The following is a 24,121-nucleotide window of genomic DNA, read 5'->3' as shown; positions in this document are numbered from 1 at the left end:
GCTTTGAAAATTTGAAAGGCCAGACATAAAAATCAAGGAAAAAAAAAAAATTTTTTTTTTTTAACGCTAATTTAAAACTAATAAGTTGCACATACTACCTAGTAATGACACGGTCACCAAAAGAATTTCAATACCATTACAAAAAAATAATATTTGATCATAAGAAGATGCGACACCTTACACACTATCTGAAAAGCGCTAGCATCACCCACCGCTTGTGCATGCTAGTCTATTTTATTTTTAAATTATATTTTATATTTATTAAAACATCAAATTATGTTTTAGTCAAATTAATTATAACTACAAAAACAAGTGAAAAATACAAAAACACCCTTTAAAGCAAATTAAAGAAATTATGCTTCTAAATTATTTTATTGTGCCCAAAAAAACCCCTAAATGCCAGTTCACTAATTTGTGTTTTTTAAGTGCAACCTTGTTATTTTACCGCACTTTAAAAATATAAAAAGATGAAGCTGTCCTGAAACAATCTAATAATAAATAACAGACCTAATGACATATTCATCATTTTACTGAAAACCTTGCATTTATGATATTGACAACAGATTGATGATAAAACCCTTTTAGAAGCCGGTCTTTTGCGGTTTTGCTGTGCTTAACCACATAACACTACATGTACGATATGTTTTACCGCAAGCTGTGATGAGCCACCCCTTTTAGAAGCCGGTCTTTTGCGGTTTTACCGCAAGCTGTGATGAGCCATAAGTAACAGTCTTGCTGGGTGGCGATTTCTTAATCATAATGACCCAGAAACACATGATACTAAAGCCTCCCAGATATACTTGAAGCTCAGCCAATGTCTCAGCATGTTTGAAATACTATGTTCAGAATCTTTTTGTGTGCTAAGAATTTGAAGTCTCTTCTCTAAAGCTGGCACACAAGATAGCTGAAAGGTACAAAGGTGAAATATCTTCATCAATTATATTCTTTTGCAGCAATTATTTCACTCAAATTACATCTTTGTAGGCAAGGTCTGAAAGACAGGCTGCTAAAGTGTTTTAAATTAAATCAGATTGCGAAGCAGCTAAAGAGATGCACGACAAATATATAAAAGGAAAAAGAAAAAATCAAAGTCCACACTGATAAAATTATACAAAGCCAAAACGAGAAGATACATGACAATTATTGAAGCATAAAATCATAATCTCTCTAGCAACCAATGCTTGTTTACCAAAAAGGTACAGCGTGCTCATTTGGGATAACTTCACTCCCCTTCACTTAAAATTGGAACTATGAGAGGTTTCATCTGTGCTAAATACACAATTGCCCACCTAACATACAACAAATAAAAAATTATAGCACAGTTCTCAATAAAAAAAATAGAACCTTAAAGAAAATAGAATTAATAGGTTTCCCAACCATGCTCCAGGAAAAGAAAAAAAGTGCGCAAGCAGTTGAATGCAAAATCTGAATAAAATAGATTATTGATGCTTTTGCTACTCCAACAAAATCATGAACATCACGCCTTCATCAAGGACGGGATTGAAAATATTATTCAACCAACAAAAAAAAAAGAAAAGGGTAAAAAATATAATCTTGTAAACTTAAGCATGCATTGAAGGTGCAATTAATCTACATGAACTTGTTCCTCCATGACTGCCTCTCAAAAGTCATGCAAGTCATAACTCTTGCCATTTTACAAACATGCCATAGCACTAGGGTGTCTTTGTTCATATCACTGAATAAAAGAATGAATGTTTCCTTATGGTAAAATGGAAAAAAAAAAGAAGAATGACACTGATAGCAGTTCCTCCTCCAACATGATGTGTGGTTCTATTACCATCAGGCTGATTGTTGCTACAATGGTAAAGGAGCAGAACCCTCAAAGTTTGCAAATGGAGCTTTCCCAACTCATTCTATGCTATCCGAGAAGGAAATATGTGTGAAGAGAAGAAACTCAAATTTGTACATCCAGCAGTTTTAATTTAACCTAAACTACATAATGGATTAAAAAAATGAATAATTTTCTGAGCAGCTACTGATAAGGAATGAAATTTACAGGCAAATCTGCAGTCAACCTGAAGGAAAATTTATGAGAAAAGGCATAAACAGGACTTGTACTCGATAATATTGTGTAATGGTCATGGTTTTGCAACATCTTGACGAATTACCTTGCTAGTATAATCATCAGTCTTCTATATTTATGGATGCATGCATGCAGCTTGAACACTAACCACATATATCGAAGACATGGAAGCTCATACATGAAATTCCTTCTACATGGAAAATCAAAACAGTTGTAGAAAGAAAAGAAAAAAAACAAGCAAATACAAACGTACATCATCCAGCAGCAGACTGTTGCTGTCAAAACCAATGTTAGGTGGAGCCTGCAATGAAAAAAACCCAAGATTAGCCATATTGCATAAGAAGAAAAGGAACGAGATGCTACCGTACAGAAGTTGTATTCACTTAATTAAATCTGATTAACTTAATGCACACACTGCCTTCTTTATCTGCTAATTAAAGAGATCAGACAAATACAAAGGTCTGACCATTAAAATTACTTACAGTGAATGAGATAATGATACTTAAAATGCATGGGTAGTGGATAGTACTTTAATGCAATCTCTTATTGAGCAATTGTATCATGCATGCTTCAACATGGATGCAGAACTTGAATTGAGGCTAAAAGAATGAGCATTCCCAGAAAATGTTTCTTCACGCACAGGGTTAGTAAAGCATAAAGGTGTGATGTTATGCAGGTGGGTAGCATAAAACTAAAAGCACTTGCGTTTAGTCAATAAAAAACAAAGAGACAGTTTATGATTTTATAAAGACGTTTCCCTCTATCCAAAAGTTTGACATTTGCAATGTAAAGCAGTGGAGGAGTTGTCTTGATGGATGAGCTGGATATGCAGAGACCAGTGAAAAAACAGAAAGTAGATACAATCAAATGTGGGTTTTCAACACGAATTGAGGAAACAAATAAAACATAACTGGACAGGAAGCAGTGATTTTGCTCATCAAAATCCCAACTACTGACACATGCAATTACAGATTCACAACATCAAAAGGACTAAAACAGATACTGGAAGATTATTGCTTCTTATTTAATCTAGTTTGGGGAGAGGGAGGCAGTAGAAAACCGAGATTACAGCAGTCTATTTATATTAGTTTAAGCCCCAGGATTCCTAGTCTTAGTCCCCGACTAGAACTACTTAGCCTATAAAGGAAATATTCTAAAAAGTCACAAGCATTAAGTAACCCCTGATATAAAAATACTAGAAATATATATATATATATATATATATATATATATATATATATAATAGAATAAATTCTGAACAAAGCTCCTGCGTAATACTATTATTAGTTGCAGAAAATCAATTCCAACAGAAACACCAATGAAAACAGTCTGCATTTGGAAATGCATTTACAATTCAATTAAATGGATACGGGAACCTCTTACAAGTAACTACTTTTTTTTCAATAGCAACAGTTTAATTGAATCACACGAATCCCATGCTTTTTCTTAAGAAAAAAAACAAATAAATAAATTGAAGTGATGAAGAAATGGAACATACAAATTAGTGGAGGGTCCTCTGTTGCAGCAGATTCTGGTACAAAGCGAAGCGATTATTCCGACCACTACGAAAATCAGTGTCGTTACCAGAAACCCCATCTCTCTTTATTCGATATCCAGATTTCTTCCTGTAAAATAACTCCATCAGACAGCTTTCTGACCCTCGATGAAATACTTGTTTAATAAGAAATTCGGTATCGGATCTTACTTGGGGATTTGATGGTGAAGCTTCTTGTCCTTCCTTGTTCAGGCTCTCGCTTCGCTGTGGCTTGCGAGATCCAGCTTTTCTGTCTCTCTCTGCATTTGGATTTGAGGCGATGATGCTGATTACTCCATCCATCCATTACTCCTGGCCCAATTCTTAGTTAATCAGACTTTGCGTGATTTGGGTCATTGAGGCCCATATCATTGCTTCATGGCAATTTGGATCATTACTCAACTTCAATTTATAAACTACTAAATAATTTTATTTATTTTATCATAATAATTTATATTGCTACTCAATAATGTAATTAATTATGTAACTTATTAATATTATTATATACTTACTCTATAGCACACAATATCCCAAAATTTTTATAAATTTAAAGGCACTATAATTTTAATTATAACGTCTTGTAAGTAATTATAGCAAATCCTTCTACTTTGATGTCAATAAAATCTTTTCATTTAATAATTTTAATTTTAAAATTTATTAATTGTTTATTGTTTTCTTAAAATTTTTGGGTTGATTTGACTTTTTATATAAAAAATTAATTAAATTAATATATTTTCCAATAAAAAATTATAGATTTGATTCATACTACAATAACTTTTTATTTTTTTATAGATGTATTTATTTAATAAATAAACAAATAAAATTGGGAAATGTGCATGAATCTCTCTGCCCATACGCCTGAGTTTTGTTATAACAATTATTTTTTGTTTATTTTTTATTTTATATTTTATTGTGATATTTTAAAATTTTATCATTTAATATTTAGTTAAAGGTAAGTTAATTTTTATAATTTTTGTTATATTATAAAATAAAATAAAAATCAGTTTGACAGATTAACTTTATTATTTTATTGTGATATTTTAAAATTTTATCATTTAATATTTAGTTAAAGGTAAGTTAATTTTTATAATTTTTGTTATATTATAAAATAAAATAAAAATCAGTTTGACAGATTAACTTTATTTTTTTATTTTTTTTTATAAATTTGTTAAATTGACAAAATCATCTCAAGCATCTCCCATATAATTTAATATAATTTAATTTAAAACTGAGATTAAGCAAAAAAATCAAATTAAAAATATTCAAGTTTAACTTTTATATCAAGTTTAATTAGAATACTTAATTTTATTTTCTTTCCATGTATTTTAAAAATAAATAAATATTGAGAAATGCACTTGAGTCTCTCTATGGCCCATGCACTTTTGTTATAACAATTCTTTTTTTATTTTTTAAATTTTATAATTTATTGTGATATTTTTATTAAATCAAAACTAAATTAATTTTTATATTCTTTTAGTATATAATAAAATAAAAAAAATCAATTTATATAAAATTTATAATTCAAATTACAAGTTTGAAGTTTAACAGGTTAACTTTTCCTATTTTGTTTTCTTTGATTTTTTTTTTTAAACTTGTCAAATTGACAAAATCATCTCAAGTATCTTCCATATAATATAATACAATTTAATTTAAAACCCGAGTTAAGTAAAAAAACCAAATTAAAAATATTAAAGTCTAACTTTTATATCAAATTTAATTACAATGCTTAATTTTTTTCTGAAACTTTCAAAACAATTTTTGTTTCAAAACAATTTTTGTTCAAGGCATAGAAGGAGAGCAGGAAATAACATAGGACACCCTGGACGTGGGGTGCAAGTCAACTATAATTAGCCCCTATATTTTAGCAAAATTAATCAAAGTAGTCCCCATAGTTTTAACAACTATAATATTTGATCCCCATGTTTTTTAAACCATTTATTACATATTTAATTTTTCCAATTTATTTTTCCCTTGAAAAATAGAAAAAGCCAGCATCTCCCATTTCCATTCGCATTCAAGTTTTACTCTTCAATTTATAAATACACCTAACATTGTGAGAATCAACTTTTACATTTTTTTTTATATATAAAAAAACTCATAATAATTTATTCCAATTATTTTAACTTCATATCAAACATCAACTCACAATCTCTTCTTATTATTAGCCTATTCAAATATCCGATTTCAATAAAGATTCAAGACAAAATTGTATAATGACGCACTACATGGACTCCATCACACGCAAGATCACAACGTGAAGAACACCAAGAACACAATGAGTTCATCACACGTTAAAAGTTGTTCTCATCAGCCGTCCCAGCATCTTTGTTCTATGCCGTCTGCAAATACAAGTTGTTTAAGCTACATATAAAACCAAGTGCTGGAGACATCCTTTGAAGGGCAGGCTTTTTCATCAACAAGCAAATCAAACTAATGCAGTAAAGGATGGCAAAAGGCCTCTAACAAGCCTGATTTTGGTTTTATATTCTTCAACCCTTCCCGTTTGAATCATTTTAACATAGGATACAGAAAGAAATGAAACAGGGAAACCAATAAATTTACCTCAATTTGAAACACTCTACATTTATATTGTTAGCATCCAAATGTTGAAGGCTGAAGTAAACAATTCTTGCTGCAATTAAATGGTTTAAACAGCATCAAGAAGAAGAAGAAAGGGCAAATTCGCCCTAGAATTAGATTAGACGAACATACAACATTGACTTATCGCTAGAATAAAAGGACAAAAATGTGAAAAAACTGTAACAAGGGAGAAAAAAGAACGAAGGGTTGGTCTCTCTCTCTCTCTCTCTCTCTGTTTTTTTTATTTTATTTTATTTTTTATTTGGTAGATTGATTTGGATAACCAATTATTACTTACCACGATCAGAATCTGAACTGGGGGTCAACGTCCATTGCCCAAGTAAACTTCGCTAGGAGAGACTTGTTGAATATCTGTAACAAAGGCATATGGTAAGAACAACTTCACTTAAACAGTCACTGCTGCGGTACCAAATTGAGGGCACAAACTGTTGATTAAGCTATTACATTAAAAAATTAATTAGCCCAATTTATCCTCATATTTTGTCTAGTCTCCAATCTGTACTAAATAGAGGGCCACTCTCCATTTCTATCCCTATATCAGGTATTTTCATCTAAAAAAAAAAATCAAGCAAGACTCAAATCTAACCTAATTTATTTAAAAGGAAATTCACAATATGACAATCTGTTGTACCTTTTCAACTTATTTTTTAATAAATTAGATAGGGTTCGAGTTCTCAAATGAGGGTATTTGTATCAGTTTGCATAAAGATATCCATTTGAATGGCCGCCTAAAATATAATGCTAGATAGAAAGCAATTAGATTAGTAAGGATACCTCGGAGACGACTTAAAAAATAAGGATAAGTTGAGCTAATTCCTCAAAAATAATTTTAGAAGCGGTTCACCTTCTCAATAGGAACTTCATGCCGCTTGCACCATGCAACTGTAATCCTAGGATCAAGGTAATTAATTTTGGACGTGCCCAATGCTACCGTTTTCAGATCCTCTTTGGTCTTCATGGACAGTTCCATTTTCTCAATCTTTTGATTGGTTGTTGCTATCTTCTTCTCTATGCTGCAAATCAATTCAGCAAATCAAAATGAACCATCAAAACATGCACAAAACACTTGAGCAAAAGGGCACAAGTTGTATTACGCTTCAGGAGTCAAGTTCCTCTTTTGCTTTCCATCTGCATCCTTCAATGGGGGCTTCCCCCTTTTGGCCCTGTCCAGATCAGTTTTGAACTCCTTCAGTGCGCCCTGCAAGCAAAATGATGAATCAGCTCAAAGCATGGACTCCACAAACACAAGCATCCAGGAATGGGCAAAGTTTCCAATATGCAAAGGGCAACAATACGCTGAAGATAGCTGGCTTGCAATATACACAAAACAAGCAGCCAGAAATGGGCAAAGTCTCCAACATGCCAGGAAGTCCTCATGGCAGATTTTCCCCAAATTTCTCAAAAATGAGGGCCTGAAATTCTTGTTGAGTTCTAAAATTAATTACCTTAAGTTCCTCAAGTTTCTCGGTCAATCTTGACATTTGTGCATCATGAGATTTTGAAATAGTACGTTGATGATTACAAATGATTGCAACCTGCAGATGAACAAGAAGCCAATATTATAGGTGCAAGAGATGCAGCTAAATATTGCAACCAAATATTCAATGAAATTTTCTTGCAACAAACTGGCTTCACCTGTTTGTTTGCTTGGTTATAAATGACAATTTTTTCAGCAACGTCACCATCTTCTGTTTCCTCATATAACTGTTATCAGACCAAACATAACCCCAGGAACACACAAATTCACAAACTTCCAAGTGGCCCACAGGAAAAACTTCAATGTAGTAATTGACCCCAGTTTGCAATTTACCTTTTCATCCAATGTGATAGATGCATTGTATGTACGAAAAACTTTTGCTGTAAGGCCAGGCATGAGTTCTTTTAGGTGAGCATTTAGTTTAGATGTATCCAGAGAGTTAAAAAGATCATCAGTTGGCTTTTTCGCTGAAGAAGAAAAAATTGCTCATCAGCCCTCACATAAGATAATTACCTTTAGTAACATAATCTTAACAGCCATTTACTCACCAACTTGAAACTGTCTAATTGCCTTGTACACAGGAAGCTCAACCTCAACTGTGTTTTCATATCGAATTGAATCTTTACCAAGGAAGTCAAACTGAACAATCACGCAGAAGCAAGTGTTACTACTAGTAATTCACTGTTATATGCATATAGCAAATCATATTTAGGTAACTCAAAGTATGTTGTTTCACTTGTACACTTCCAAAATTAGGCCCACTGCTGCAGCTACCAAGTAAAGAGACACTACACTTAAAAACTATGGTTAACAAACATAAAAACAATCATACCTTCAACTTATTCGGAGGGATGCACTCAACATTTGCTACTTTTAATGTGCAGCAACCAACAGTATCAGCTTCATCATCATCCTGCAGGTTCCCAATTACAGAATGACGGAAATGTGATAACATTCTCACTTGAAGTGTATATAAGATCCATATAGCTAATTGCCACAGGAAATCCTCAATACTGCTAAAGAAACATGGTAACAAGCAAACACAAACCAGCATAACAAAATGTCTCAGAAACACTTGCTAAGTTCTAAAAGTAAAATAGAACACATACTGAATATGCTATTCAGGCGATTAGGTCTATGGAAAACATCCAATGAGCTTCAATTATCCTAGGAAGAGGTATGACTTTTGGTAACATTTCCTCAGAATCAAATGCAATTTTAAATTTCTACAATCTGATAACATGTTTCCATTACTGTGTTGTTAACAAAAATCCAAAAAATATCTGTTTATTCAACTTCACCTTGGAAAACCTCTTGACAGAAATAAACCTACATTGTTGTCCAAAGACAGGCACATAATTTATTCAAGATTGAGTTTCCACAGAGAAAGGGGAAGATAAGAAAGATCCAAGGTATTTTGAAAAGCAAAAGTGGCATGTAAATCTGAAGGATACAATTCTTGATAAACTGAGCAAGTGACATGAGCAAAGTCAAACTAATTTAAGGTCTGAATCCATTCTTATCATTTGGCTTTCTAAAACCATATTGATACCCGAAGGCTCAGATTAACTGGTAAATTTAAAGCACCAGGTTCATTCTGCGAGTAAAAGCCTTATTTGTCTTCAATAATTATATCCTCATCTGTGAAATAAGACTCCAATCACAAGGCAATAAAACATTCTCCAAATAAAAATGTGCTATATCCAATCTAAAAGGCCCAAATCAACTGCCAAGGGCTCAAGAAGCTTGTTTAGCCAGTTGTTATACCTTCTCATTACCCGCCCTAAGAGCTAGTTTATCAATAAGATAGGTTGCCACTGCTATTTGCCGCTTGGTAATATCTTTACTTGCAAAATCCTTTGTGTAAGCTGTTCTGATGTTGTGTATATAGTCCTGCACTCAAAATACAGAAGCTAAAGGCAAGCTCCTCAATCATGTGACAGGTTACAACAACCAGAAGCTCATAGATCAATACCTTCAACTTCCTTGCTTTTTCATATTTCTCCTTGTCACTTTGCCCCTTCAAGGAACTGCTGGCAGCCAAGAATACATATTTGAATTCTTTTGGATTGATGGGATCATTCCAGAATGCCAACCATGTAACAGTGTTATCATGCTTCACTTCTTTCCAACTGCCAAGCCAAAATTCTCACAATTTTCAGCTAATCCAAACAATACTTAGTTATCAACAGAAGCTAAAGTAGTGTCTCCCTTCTATTTCCCCAATTTGAAAGAGACTGTATGCACTCAAACCTTTCACCAGGAATAGGACATTTTGGGATTGGGGCATCCTTTCCAATATTTATAGTAATGTCACTGGGACGAATACGGCTTTTCAGCTTTCCCATCTGGTAAATACCAACAGTCAGTCAAAGGGAAAAAATGAGGTAGAGGAAATTTAGTCATTCGCCATCATGAACATCAAAATAAAATTTAGTCAAAGCTGAAAGCTCTATATCTCAGTTAAAGGTTAGAAAGATGTCACAGGAACCTTTGGATGCTCTCCCCGTCCTCGAAATAGACCAGGTGGTTCAACTCTAAAATTCCCAACCTGAGATTGAGATAATCATCAGAATTGGCACAGTTAAATGCAGGAGATGAGAAGTCCATTAAGAAAACAAAATGCACAGAGTTCAAATAATAAAATCAGCAATAAGGAAGACATTATTGATTAGAATGTATGCCATAGAAGCAGAAACCTGCATGCGCACAAGGGCACGCACACTCTTTTGCATACAAATGTTCACTAGAAATACCATTTCCCTTATAATGCTAATAAAAACACTTGATCCACAGATACTTACCTTCTCTTTAACCCCATTAACAATCGCCCACATATACTTCTCCTCTTGCTTCAATTTCTCTTCTCTCATAGCCTTCTTCTCCTACATGGACAGACAACACTGATAATCAAAGAGAATGACAATACGTAAAGCTTATTCTCAAAGAATATGGCAGAAGTACTGGGATTCTACACTGAAAAGCTACCTTTGGTCACATGTGAAACTGAAATGATGATACATTAGAAAGGGGGATTATGTTTTTTTCACAAGTCTAAAGAGGGATTACAAACAAGCAAAATTAATCTCTAAAGACACTAGAGATCAATAAGAAGCAGGATGGCATATTTTAGTGCGGGTTATTTCCATGAAGCAATTGAAACTGCCACAGTTACTGCTTCATTACAGATAGAGGATGAAAAGATTCCATAAGGCTCTTTGGCAGAGAACAAAGGAATGGGTGTACTTCTACAATTTTACACAACAATAGCAACACTCCAACAACATATATCAAGCATTTGAGTTGGCATTCAAGTTCAAAGTTATGTGCAATTGATGGTAATTGCTCACTTTCACAACATACTAATGCTTTGTATCTCAATCACACAGAAGGCCGTACATCTACCAACTTACTTCAGTACTCATTTGTTTCTTCTTCTCCTTTTCTTTCTGATGCCATTCATATATAGGGTTGAAATCACAGGCCTCTAACTTCTGTATTACATGATTCTTCCCAAGTAATGTACGCCAATCATTCCAAAAGTTTTGAAGGAATTGTGGTTTTTGAACATATTCTGTATCTTTCATCACCGCAAACATGGTTGCAACCTGTGGTTAAAAGATCAAAGTTTAAATGCAGCTAGCACCAAACATATAGGGAGAAATTTGAAACCTTCCAATGTACAGAAATTCAGGTGCAAGCGATAGAAATTAACTCATGGACACAAATGACATAGTAAGGCACCATAAACTAATTGAAACACACCTCCTCCTGTTCAGGAGTCAAATCAACTGGTTTCCCCTTGTAAAGCATCTTAACCCCATGAGGCTTGTATGGAGGCGGGAAGATGACACCATTGTGAACCAAGGTCGTCCATTTTTTCTGCCCATCACTGGAGCCAGGTTGTAATTTTGTTGACTTTGAATATTTTGAATTTTTCATTTGTTTCTTGTTATTCTTGGTCGTCTTCTTGAATGACAGAGAAACGACTTTTGTTACCTTTTGCTTCACAGACAATGATTTGTTAGATGAGGAGCTTGCTTTCTTCATTCTCTGGGAAATTGTAAGGTGGTCATCATCATCTGCCTTCAGCTCAGCCTTGACAGTAACTTGCTTCGTTGTAGACAAATCTGAAAGTTTTGGTTTTTTAGCAAAAGACTGGTTTGAAGGAACCTTATTATCCATAGGTCTCTTAGTTGGCACAGCAGAAGATTTTTGTTGCTTGTCCTTTGCAGTAGAACCATTTAGCTGAATTTTTGAAACGAACAATTTCTTCTCACTAGAACTGAGAGTCTTACAGCTTGATGACCCTGCATTTGACTTTGCTGCAAACCTCGAGGATAAAGGGACTTCATCATCATCTGAATGTTCATCCTTGACACAAGCAGGTACAGTAACCCCTTTGTTGGCATTGTTTGTGCTCCCCTTAAATCTAGAACTCAAGGGCTTATCATCCTCAGAATCATCATCATCCACAATCGGTTTGGTCTCCTCCTTGACAGCATTTGAGACAACCTGTTTAGATACCTGCTTCGACTGATCAATTGAAGAACTTGGCACTCTAGAATATGTCACTGGTGGCTTCATTGGGGATACCTTGGCAGATGAAGCTGATGCTTTAGGGCTCCCTATAGGAGATTTCACAGGGGATGCATTGGAAGATGAAATGGGTGATTTGCCTTCACAGGCATTCAAGCTTTGACCATTGGAATTCTGAGAAGATGAAGATGGTTTCTTTGCTTCAAGGTTTGGTTGATTTTGCTTAGAGGTTGAGTTACCACCTCTCTTGAAAACTATGGGCCCGTCGTCGTCGTCGTCGTCATTAAAATTATTGAGAATTGGCTTTGGAGGTGCCTGAACAACCATTAGAGTCCAACTAGGGTCTGTACTGGCATGCATACCACATTAATATCGGGATAGAATTTACAGTTTTCATTCAAAAACCAAAAATGATATTGTCAATGCAATCCACAATAGCACATTGACTAGATTCCTAGATGCAGTACCATAAGCACAAAAATAAATAAAGATGGCCTATGCTTTAACAAGCTGACTCGAAACTTAACTAAATCCACAACAAAAACAGTAGATTGAACCACCAATTCATTTTCTAAAAAGAGGCTAAGCTAATCCAAACCCAAATTTACACATCATAGTAAAAAAACAGTGAGCTGGAGATTATTACTATTACTTCTAATTAAAAAGTACCCAAATTGAAACTGAAAAGAAATCTAATATTTCAATATTAATCGAATTTAATAAATTAAAAACATCGAATTACCGACAGCAATAGTAATTCCCAGTGATATCTACGAATCTTTCATTCCCCATTGAAATTGAACAGAAAACAGACAGCTGTTTTATTTGTGTATAAGAAAAGGAAAGAGCGCCTACCTAAAGAGAGAAGAATTAAACAGTTTTTAGTTTGTTCGTTCGTAACAGAAGCAGTGAGGCGGTGGAGCAGAGGGGAGCGGTGGAGCAGCTAACTATTGCAAAGTGTAGAGAGAGACCACATACAAAGCTTATTAAGGTGGATTCTCGTCTATTTTTCACTTTGCAGACCCCTTCCTTCTCCTGCTTTGTATTCTTTGTTTCTTCCTCTGAAACGGCTACGTTTTCGACGACTTCAGTCTTTTTTCTTTTTTTCCCCTGATTTAACAACCAGGCGGCGAGTTCTCTTTTCTTTTCACAACGGGGGTTCCGGGCTGCTCGAACCCGACTCTGCTTCGCTAGCAGACCCGGAAAACTCACAAGGAACCGGTCTAGTTAATCTACCTTGTTATCGATCTATCTTCTATAAACGCTGGTAAAATGGACGTGGTAAGTTGTCTGGTTTTGATACGTAGACTAGCCATGCGTACAGGACTTTTCAGAGCTAATCATTTGAAAGCAATCAACTTATATTATTTTCCAACCACTTAAATCATAAGCTTTAATCACATATTAAAAATTAACAATATATCCTATATGCCTTTCTCGCCATGTGCCATTTGTAATGATTTACGATAACCCACAATGTTAGTATATTACTAATTAAATCAATTGATGTGGGTTAATTTTTTTACATAAAAAATATTAAAAAATATTAAGATTTAAAAATATTAGGTTTTTCTATAAAGTTATATATAAGAATTTTAAGTTTGACTACAATGCCTTAAAAATATTAGGTTTTTTTATAAAGTTATATATAAGAGTTTTAAGTTTAACTACAATGCTGGACCTAAAAGTAATATTTATAATAACATTAAACTTGAAAAACCCAAGTTTAAGTAGATCTAGCTACAATACCAAACCCAATAGTCTTGAATATGGGTCTGGCTGCAAAGTTATGTCATAAAAGTATGGTACTTAAATAGATTAATAAAAAAAAACAAAGAAAAAAACCAACATGAAGAAAAAAACTAATGAAAAAAAAGAAAAACAATCTTAATTAACTGGGTTAACCCGTCAAACTTGAGATCCGTGTCATAAAAATATGATAACTAAATAGAAAAAAATTTAATATCAACAAACTAAATAAAAAAAAGTTAATTAAAAAGAAAAAAAAGCATAAGCCCTTTCACCGTGGATTGTACTGTGCAGTCCATAGTGAAAGACATAAAAAGAAAAAAAAACTAAAGGCATCAGCTTTTTCACCGTGAACTGCATACAATATTAAAAAAGAAAATCAAAAAAACAAAAGTAATGTGAAAAAAGAAAAAAATCTGAATCAATCGGGTTAAGCGGTCAAACCTGAGATCCGTGTCATGAAAGTCTAATAATTAAACAGAAAAAATTTAATATTAAGAAACTAAATTAAAAAAATAATTACAAAACAAAAAAAAACAAAAAAAAACTAAAGGCATCAGCTTTTTCACTATGGATTGCACTGTGCAATCCACAGTAAAAGACTTAAAAAGGAAAAGAAAAGAAAAAAACAAAATAAAGGCATACACCACGGGTTATTTTTTTTCTTGCATAAAAAATATTAAAAAATGTCAATATCTAAGAGTGTTATGTATTTCTGCAAAAATATATCCAAGAGTCTTTGGTCTAACTGCAACGCTTGACCCAAGAGTAATATTTATAATAACATTAAATTTGCATGATCCAAGTTTAAGCGAGTCTGGCTGCAACATTGGACCCAAGAATATTGAATGTGGATCTGACTATAAGATTGTGTAATAAAAGTGTGATAATTAAATAGATTAATTAAAAAAAAACAAAGCAACAAACCAATAGGAAGGAAAAAGCTAATGAAGAGAAAGAAAAAAAATTGAATTAATTGGGTTAACCCGTAAAACCTGGGAGTCGTATCATAAAAGTTTGATAACTAAATAGAAAAAAAAATTGACGGGTTTACCCAGAATTAATTGGGTAACTCATCAAACCAAGTTAACCCGTCAAGCCCAAAATACGTGTCATGAAAGTCTGATAATTAAATAGAAAAAAATTTAATATTAACAAACTAAACTAAATGAAAAAATTAATTAAAAAGAAAAAAATTCGAGTTAACTCGTCAAACTAGGTTAACCCATCAAACTCGGGATTCATATCATGAAAGTCTAATAACTAAATAAAAAAATTTAATATTAACAAACTAAATAAAAAAACTCATTAAAAACAAAGAAAAAGAAGAAAAAAACAGTTGTATAATATAATATAATAATTATAATAATATAATATATTAATAAGTGAAAGGCGTGAGAAGCTACAGTGCTTTCCCAATGCCTTTTAGAATATTACTTAATGTTATTTAGATATTTAGATAAATATTTTTTTTAGTTTAAAAAGCACTAAATTAATGGTAAACTTTAAGCAAATGTAATGCAGTATTAATTGAAAGAACTTAAAGGCTATTAAATGATAAAATTAGTATTTTTATAAAAAATAATATATAATAATTTAAAAGAGCTTTGAATTATAAGAATAAATGATGTTTGCTCTTGTTTTTTAAGGTAATTAATACTCTAAAATATATGTAAGCTTTTAAGAAATAAAAATATTCTAAACCTTTACATAGCAGGTTCAAGAGGTATTTATACCCGTTAAACCTTGTCATTTTTAGAAAAAAATTAAAAAGTCTATTATTTTAAGTGACACTAATAAAAAATAAATATTATTAATGAAATGATAAGTATGATAGGTTTTTTAAAAGACTTTTTGTACATCTGCGTAAGAAGATCATTAGTCTATATATGAATAATTCATGTAATTGTTCTGGAAATAGAATTTTTTTAGTCTTGAATATTCAAGATTTGAGATGTAACTCAAACATAGCGGTTTGACATATTGCGATATCCACTTTGTTGTAGACTTTTTCAAATCTTAAAAAGATACACCAAAAATAATTATTTTATCAAATTAAAAAAATTAAAAGAATAATAATTCTACAAGAAAAAGAGAAAGTAAGAAAATATTTTATCCCAAAACTTTAAATCAAGATTTTTACCTATTGTTTTTCAACTAGTTGTAAGCTTAAGTCATAATTTTAACACCAAGGTCATAAAAAAAAAAAGAATTCTAATTCTTTAAAAAAAATAATTATTTTAAAAATGTGATGATATCTAAAAAGTTAAATTATATAGCATTTACATCCGAATTATTTTTCAGTAAACGTTTTACTAATAAAAAATTTAAATTATGTAATACAATTTTAAAATATATCAATACTAATTAAGAATTTAAATTGAAAACAAGAATACAAAATGTGTGCACCTTTAATTTAATTCATTTCAATTTTAAAAGAATAAAAGGTAAAAGGGTAATGTCAAGGAATCTATATGCTAAGTAAAAATGAAAAGAAAACTATATATATATATTAAGAGTTTTGTGAAAACAAAATCTATAAATTGCAATAAATTGCAAAAAGCTTTTAAAGAAATTAGTTTCCAGCTATTATACACCTTATTTATAATGTTACAGAAATTGAGTTTCATGTAAAGTAAAAATCATATTCTTATACAAATTATCTACGGTAGATAAATATTCTACAATAGGAATCTTAGAACAATTTATAATTCCCACTCGCCTTCTTCTAACAATTATATATGTTAGAACTTTTAAGTATACAACAAAATTCCCTAATAATAACTATCAAAGACATTTATTTTGAATAGAACTTAATCAATCAATCATTAACTTAAATTCTTATTTATAAACCCTCAGATAAAAATCTTATATTGAAATTAAAATAGTAAAATGAAAAAAAAGAAGAAGAATTAAAGTAGTAAATTAAAGTGGTAAATATGATTAGAGAAATTATTTTCTATCAAAATAAAATACACTTTTAGTTGGAAATCTCAGTGTTAACTCTTAAATGAAAAGTTTCAAAGTTACTAAATATCAACAATGTAATTGATTAGTGGAATGGTTAAATTGAAAAAATTAATTAAGTTAAATGGTAGTCTTAACGAGAGAGATGGAAAAAAAAAAACAAAGGTATTAATGAGGTGAATGCATAAATAAGAGAAATATTGGGCCAATGTATAAATAAAAGAAATGATGGGGTCAATGTAAAAATAAAAGAAAATATGAAGGGTTGATATAGAAATTAAAAATACATAAGGGTATAATATGCAAATAAAATAAGTAAAAGGAGGCAAGACGAAATAAAAAAAATATATCTATAAATAGAGAAGAATTCTCTAGATATTCCTGGAGTTGGCCAGTTATAAGAGAAGAAAAAAGAGAGAAGAGAGTAAGCTAAAAATCTTACAAAAAAACCAAGAAAACCACAATAAAAATATAAAAACCTTGTTTTGTGTGTTTTTCTTGAATGATTGAGTTGCTAGAGTATTTGACATAGATTTATGGTTTATGAAGTTTAATACAGAATTATTTTTTATTATAGAATAACGATATTTGATATAAGTGATGAATGAAAAAAAGATTAGTAGAGAGTTTTCATTTTAGAAAAAGGATTTGATGAGGTTAATGGGTTTAAAATTATGTTAAATAATGATATATGACGGTATTATATGTTATGGTTACTGAAAATAATGGAAAATACATGGGATGAAAATGGGTTAGTAGAGAGTTTTCATTTTAAAGAAAGGATTTGACGAGGTTAATGGGTTTACAATTATATTAAATGATGATATATGAAGGATTATATGTTATAGTTACTAAAAATAATGGAAAATGCTTGGAAAATAAGTAGATACTAGTTAAACTTAGAAATAAAAAATTGTACAACTTGTCTCTAGGTTTCTTAACTAAGATTAATATCATAAAATGATAGAATTTGAGATAGTTTCATTTATAAAAGTTATAAACATGAATGTTACTTTTTGAACTCAAATGAACTTGCTTAAATTAGAACAACAAAGCTAAATCTAGGATAAAAACTAAAGAAGGGTCTAAACCAAAATTAAGAGAATAATTTCGTTCTATTATAATTTTTGCATTTAGTCATGTAGATGACAAAACTAGATTTAGTCATCTTCATAAAACTTATAGATCTATGTTTTAGATTTTTTTTTAAAAAGCTACATATAAAATCAAATTCTATAACTCTAGTTATAATCAAAATACTAAATAATATTCTGAGTCAATTATGTTTAACCACCTATAATTTGTAAATTGTTAACTCTTGTTTTGAGTTGTTCTTAATTGAAAATTTTAAATTATTGAGGGAAAGGAAATGAAAAGTGTGTGTATACATGGAAAAAACTTGAAATTAATAAAGTGTACTTGTTGGTACAGGTGAGACTGTAGGCACCAAACAATAGTAATGGATGACCAACAGAACATAGACTTCAAGTAGATGCTTAACATTTTAAAGAATTATTTTAAAGTCTCTTATAAATTCTTTATTGAGGTTCTTGTAAAATGATTATCAAAATATTTATTATGCATGCTTATTATATGAATATTAGTTGAATTAGCTTTTTGGTTCGGGACTAGTGCCCTATGAATAAGTTGTTGTTGGGCCAATTTTGGTACCTTGTGAATAGGCTACTGGTTGAATTAGCTCCCTGTTTTGGGATTAGTGCCCTGTGAATAAACTATTAATTGAACTTGTTTCTCTATTTTGAGACTAATACCTCGTGAATGGGCTATTGGTTGAAGCTGTTTTTTGGTTCGGGACTAGTATCCTGTGAATGGGCTATTGGTTAAATTAATTTTCCTAGCTTGAAATTGGTACTTTATGAATGGGCTATTGATTGAATTAGCTCTTTATTCGAGTTTGGTTCATTGTGAATAAACTATTGGTTAAAATTTATTCTTTAGTTTGAGACCGGTGCTTTATGAATGAGCTATTAGTTAAATGAGTTTCCTGATTTGAGATCGGTGCCATGTGAAATGACTATTAATTAAACTAGCTTTTAAGTGATTGGACTAGCGCTCTAGGAATGGGTGATTAGTAGAACTAGTTTCCTAGCTTAGGACTGGTGTCTTATAAAATAGGCATTTATTTAAAAAATTTAAAACCATGGATAGTGAGCTATTTAAAAAAGAAAAAAATTGATAGTGTGTTGAATAATTTCTTAAATTGTTTAATTAATTTTATAGTACTTCTATAAATTAATGTATAGGTTAATCTCAACATCGTATCTCCTAGTTGATGAATTGATGACTCTTTTATATATCTATTTAGTTTAATAAATTAATAGAGGGATTCCTTTTAAATTGTATTTAATATTATTTTTGATTTGTATGCATAAGTTTATGTACTATTTTATTTTGTTATGTAATATATTTATGTTTAATATCTAAGTAATATGATGCATGAACCTAATTGCTGTAAGTAATTAATTATTTTTTTCTTTAATTAAATTACATGTACTTTTCTTAGATTTTATTAAATAGATTAATAATATTAATGAAAAATTAAAAGGTATTGTCGAAATCTTGGTACCGCTCATATATATATATATATATATATATATATATATATATATATATATATATATAGACAAACACACACACACACTAGGATTTTCTTATTATTATCTTGGAATCCATATGAACATTGTTTTCAAAAGTTAAGTTGTTACACCATCTTTTTGGTTATTGGTCAATGGTCAATACTAGATATTTTTACTAGTTGGTGATCGATTTTAGTTTTTTTCACTAATTTATAAAGTGAACAGCTACTGCTACTCTTATACAAAAAATAAGTATTTATATATCAACTAAGAATAGTCATTATTTACTATTAAATATGGAAAGAAATGCTAAAATTGATTAATAAGAGTGAAATCAACCAAGTCTAAAAAGAGTCAAGATCAACCATAAAGTTAGAAAGTGATTGACCAAGGGAACTAGGAGTCATGATAGTCTATAAGAGATAGAGAACATAATCAATAGGAAAAGGCAATTGAGCACAAATATAAGAGTTTGCGTGATTAAATAAAGATCAAGTCCTACTTTGAATAAGATTCCATGGAGAAAATAGTAGTTATGAAACATATTATCGCTACCCAACATAGCAATAATATTTGAAAAAGAGAGGAAAAAAATATATCTAGCATTTTGTTCTTTTAAGGGAAATGTCTTATTTATGAAGTCTGCACCTCATATTATGATTACTAGAAAACCATAATTGGTCAATAAATATTCTATAGTATAAGACTAGGTACGCTATAATAAAGATATAGTCACCTTTAAAGCGTTATATCTAAATAACATTGCATTGTTGATTTTATCTTAAATTTATAAAAATTATTGTGTCATGCTATTAATGGTCTACTTATAATATTCTTGATATAGGGTCAATGAATATTCAACTAATAAATACTTCAAACTTTGGTGCTGGTAAGTAATATTTGCAAGAGATGTAATATTCTTGATTTTAATGCCAATGAATATTAGGGTTTAATGTTATTGCTAATCATAGTGCTAGAATTCCTAACTCTGAATAATTTCAAGTTTATTTGAGATTTAGCAACTGTATTATTTTTATATTTGAGGTAACAACTCATTGTCTATTTACCTCAAATAATTTTTTATTGAATTTTCAAATGGCCTTTAAACCCACAAGAATGACAAAAATAGACTTTGGCCCTTTTATTAAAAATTACCTTATGAAAATTCAGTTTATTTAAGAATGACGGGTTTTTTGTTTTTTGAGTATATAGGCCTAAGGGTCATTTAATTTAGATTAAGATTTTAATGTGTTTAATAAACTTGTTATTAAATCCAAAAACATACACAACAAATATTTTTGAAAACATGCCAATGTAAAATGTATTTTTTTTTAATTTTTTAAAATGCTAAACATGGTGTTTTATTAATGCTAAATCATGTAAAAAAAATATTTTTAGTCCCTTTTTAGTTATGCTTGGCCATGATGTAAATAAAAAAAAGTTGTTATTTTTTCTAATATTTTCCTATATTTTTTATCCATTTATCTAAGACTTGCATAATAATAATAATAATAATAATAATGCATCACACATGCACATACCTCTTCACTAATTAAATCACACACCCTAAAATCATACATATTTACAAAATCATTATCAAATAATGATCATAACAAACATATAAAAAAATTATTTAAAATCTGAAATGGACTTTCCAAAATGTTAGAAGTACACTGGAGCTGCTAAGATCAAATAAGAAAGATGTTGAAAATGAGCTGGTGTTGTATGAATAATAGTAGCGTGTGGGTTTCACGTGTCACCATCCACAACACCTAGTGAATTGATTTATAACTAAAGCATGATTTATAATAATATATCTAATAATATAAGATACCTTTAATTTGTGGTAAATATTCATTTTAAATGCAGGCCTATCACATAAATGAAAGGATTGATTGATCACTTTAAGAACTTAAATTGCAAGGGCAAAAAGATGACCAAAATTAGAAAAGAGATGTCGATGCAATCCAAACCGGAACACTGTTCGGTAATTAGGTCATATCTGGAGCTACAGATCTCAGATTTAGGTCCAATTTATATGGATGGAAAGGTAAGACATAGGCCTACAACTTTCATATGGAGCCCAAGATCTAAAAAGGCCATTATCAAGTCCAAATAGTAGCAACAACAAAGAAGCCCGAATCTGTCTTCCAGCCCGAGCACTGTTCGGTATTTTGGCCATATCTGGAGTTCTAGAAGTCCAAATGAGCTGAATGTTTTACACAAGAAAGCTGAGACAATTGCCTACAACTTTCATGTTTGCAACTGGCTCCAATTTTGACGTTATCAATGACGTTTTGGGCAGACAAAAGAAGATAAGGATTGTCACCAAGTCAAAAGTTGGTCACCCACTTATCAATTAGTCATCAAATCAATAGTTCCCAATTTTGGCCTATAAAAGGAGGCATTTGCCATGCATTTAGGCATCTTGGTTTCCAGATCAAGATCATGCTCTTCCTTTCTCTCTTTGTATTTTTTATGCTTTGTTTTCATTAATATTAAGTTTATGCCTTTCATTTCCTTTCCTTTACTTAGTTAACTTTTATGTTCTTATTTTGTTTATCTATTTTGCTTTCTTTCATTATGTCTAGCTAAGTTAATTATGTCAAGGTGAAAAGGTTACACTAATGGTGTAAGAATAAGTATAATGTAAACTTAATATGGACTTTAATGTTTGATACTAACATGTTTTATATTTGTTATCTTGTTCACTCTTGTATTGTTATTGTTGTGATTACTATTGTTGTTGTTTATAATTGTCATCTATAATTTATACAATTAACCTCCCTGTGGTTCGACCTCGGTCTTGCCGGGTTATTTATTACTTCGACACTCCTGTACTTGGAAGAAGACATCAATCTTTTAGTCATGTCAGATCTCTTCTTCCTCTTTGCATCTGTACTAGCGGTGTAACTAAAGGCAACCAAAAAGGGAGAAACAAGCACACAAAAATTATGGTATCTCCCTCTTTTCTCTTTTTCTCTCGACCCTATTTCTCTCTTTATTATTTTTTGTTCTCGATCTCCTATGTCTTCTCCAACTCAATTATTGTTGTTTTTACCAATGAAGGATGGTTATGTTGGCTGGAAGTCCTGGTAGTGTTGTTGGTTTAGATGGAAAAGAGGATTAATGTTCCTTTTATCCATTGTCAGTCTGCTTAGAAGGGCTTGTGACTAGTAACTGACTAGCTAGAAAGTATGGTGATCATTGTCATTTATCTATTTAGTGTTTATATTGATTTTTATTATGTGTGTGTGTGTGTGAGAGAGAGAGAGAGAGAGAGAGACAGGGAGAGATTGGTTTGTGTGTGTTTACTGAGGTAATTTAAAAAAGATAAATATGTTTGTTGAATTGTTTTTCAACTATATATATATATATATATATATATATAAAGAGAGAGAGAGAGAGAGAGGGCATTTCTCTTATTTTTTTTCTTGAATCTTATATATATATAAAAGAGTTAGTAGTGGTTTTTAGCTTGATGGTTTGTAAGGGTAGTTATGGTGGCAAGTTAGGAGCCGAGAGGTCATTGAAAAAGGGAAGAAATAAAAGGCTCAACTCTGTTGTTTTATAGGAAGGTGAGGGCTCTCTATTTTTTAAAAAATATAAATGTGAGATGGTGTTTAATATGCTATATTTATGAAAGTAGGAAAGAGGAGGAAAATAAAGATCAATTTTTTATATGTGTGTGTGTGTGTTTGAACATCAATTAGTGAGAAAAGATCAAGGGTTTTTTAGGTAAGTGAGAGAGTATCTTTCTTGTATTTTTTGGTATGCTATTTTTTAAGTGTGTCATACCCTTTTCTTTCTTTCTTTTTTTGCCAATGTTTTTCAGTATTTATAGGCCAAATATTTTCTCCTTTTATTTTAATTACTTCATCCTCAAGCAACTTGGTTTCACTTTAGTCCTTTATTTTCTTCCTTTGTGTTTTTAATTGTTTTTACCTTTTTTGTTTTTATTTTTTTATTTTAGATTTTTTTAAAATGATACGGATGTTCAAATATATATATATTTTTTTTGAATTTTTGTTGTTTCTCACTTGTTTTGGATTTTTTGAAAAATATTTTGTAAAAATAGGTTAAAATCGAGTTATAACAACTACCTCTTTTTACAACGCTTATAATATAAAATCTTATGAAAAGTATTTTTCATTGGCGCTGTGTAATGATCTTGTAAAGAAAAGATTGTTTTTTTGAAATAACTTTTTAAAAGTGTCAAAGTTTAAGAGGAAATTATTAGGGAATTTTGAATTTTAAAATTATAAGGTGATTATCCTTGTAAATATTTGAAAATAGTCCTTTTAAAAGGTGACATGCTTCTTAAAATGTTAAAAATTTAAAAACAATTATTTTTCAAGGCGACCTACCTCTTGAAACATTGAAAGTTTGAAATTGATCATTTATAAGACAACCTTTCTTGAAACATTGAAATTGGTCATTGATTAGCACTTAAAAGTGTATTTTTATTAAGGTTTTATATCACCATTTTGCACTTAAAGTATCAATAACTCCTTAACTAAAGCATGTTTTATAATAATATATCTAATAATATAAGATACCTTTAATTTATGGTAAATATTCATTTTAAATGCAGGCCTATCACATAAATAAAA

At 30.7% G+C, this 24,121-nt stretch overlaps 2 protein-coding genes across 6 annotated transcripts; both read right to left on the bottom strand.

Annotated features, from left to right (window-relative positions):
* Nucleotides 1-910: 910 nt before the first annotated feature.
* On the bottom strand, nt 911-3,864 carry LOC105113223 (V-type proton ATPase subunit e1). The gene is made up of 4 exons (XM_011009309.1): nt 3,750-3,864; nt 3,543-3,669; nt 2,298-2,345; nt 911-1,289 (listed from the first exon to the last, which is right to left on the bottom strand). The coding sequence occupies exons 2-4, from the start codon at nt 3,638-3,640 to the stop codon at nt 1,223-1,225; spliced, it is 213 nt and encodes a 70-aa protein (XP_011007611.1). The 5' UTR covers nt 3,641-3,669; nt 3,750-3,864; the 3' UTR covers nt 911-1,222.
* A 1,809-nt stretch (nt 3,865-5,673) lies between these two features.
* On the bottom strand, nt 5,674-13,436 carry LOC105113222 (DNA topoisomerase 1-like). 5 transcript variants are annotated; one of them, XR_839913.1, is made up of 18 exons: nt 13,051-13,436; nt 11,422-12,539; nt 11,070-11,264; nt 10,461-10,541; nt 10,148-10,207; nt 9,910-10,004; nt 9,632-9,788; nt 9,424-9,549; nt 8,489-8,569; nt 8,205-8,295; nt 7,990-8,123; nt 7,815-7,883; nt 7,625-7,714; nt 7,274-7,377; nt 7,024-7,192; nt 6,457-6,530; nt 6,141-6,210; nt 5,677-5,917 (listed from the first exon to the last, which is right to left on the bottom strand). XR_839913.1 is itself a non-coding variant. In XM_011009307.1 (17 exons), the coding sequence occupies exons 2-16, from the start codon at nt 12,520-12,522 to the stop codon at nt 6,462-6,464; spliced, it is 2,622 nt and encodes an 873-aa protein (XP_011007609.1). In that variant the 5' UTR covers nt 12,523-12,539; nt 13,051-13,436; the 3' UTR covers nt 5,677-5,917; nt 6,457-6,461. The 5 variants fall into 5 exon arrangements, 3 of the variants coding, with proteins under 3 accessions (XP_011007609.1, XP_011007610.1, XP_011007608.1); XR_839911.1 differs by having other exon boundaries at nt 5,674-5,917; nt 6,141-6,530; XM_011009307.1 differs by lacking the exon at nt 6,141-6,210.
* Nucleotides 13,437-24,121: the final 10,685 nt, after the last annotated feature.

This window comes from Populus euphratica, unplaced genomic scaffold (assembly GCF_000495115.2).
Source record: "Populus euphratica unplaced genomic scaffold, PopEup_1.0 scaffold399.1, whole genome shotgun sequence".
Taxonomy (NCBI): Eukaryota; Viridiplantae; Streptophyta; class Magnoliopsida; order Malpighiales; family Salicaceae; genus Populus; species Populus euphratica.
The sequence above is the reverse complement of the archived record's forward strand: the minus strand, read 5'-3'. Positions and strand labels throughout refer to the sequence as shown.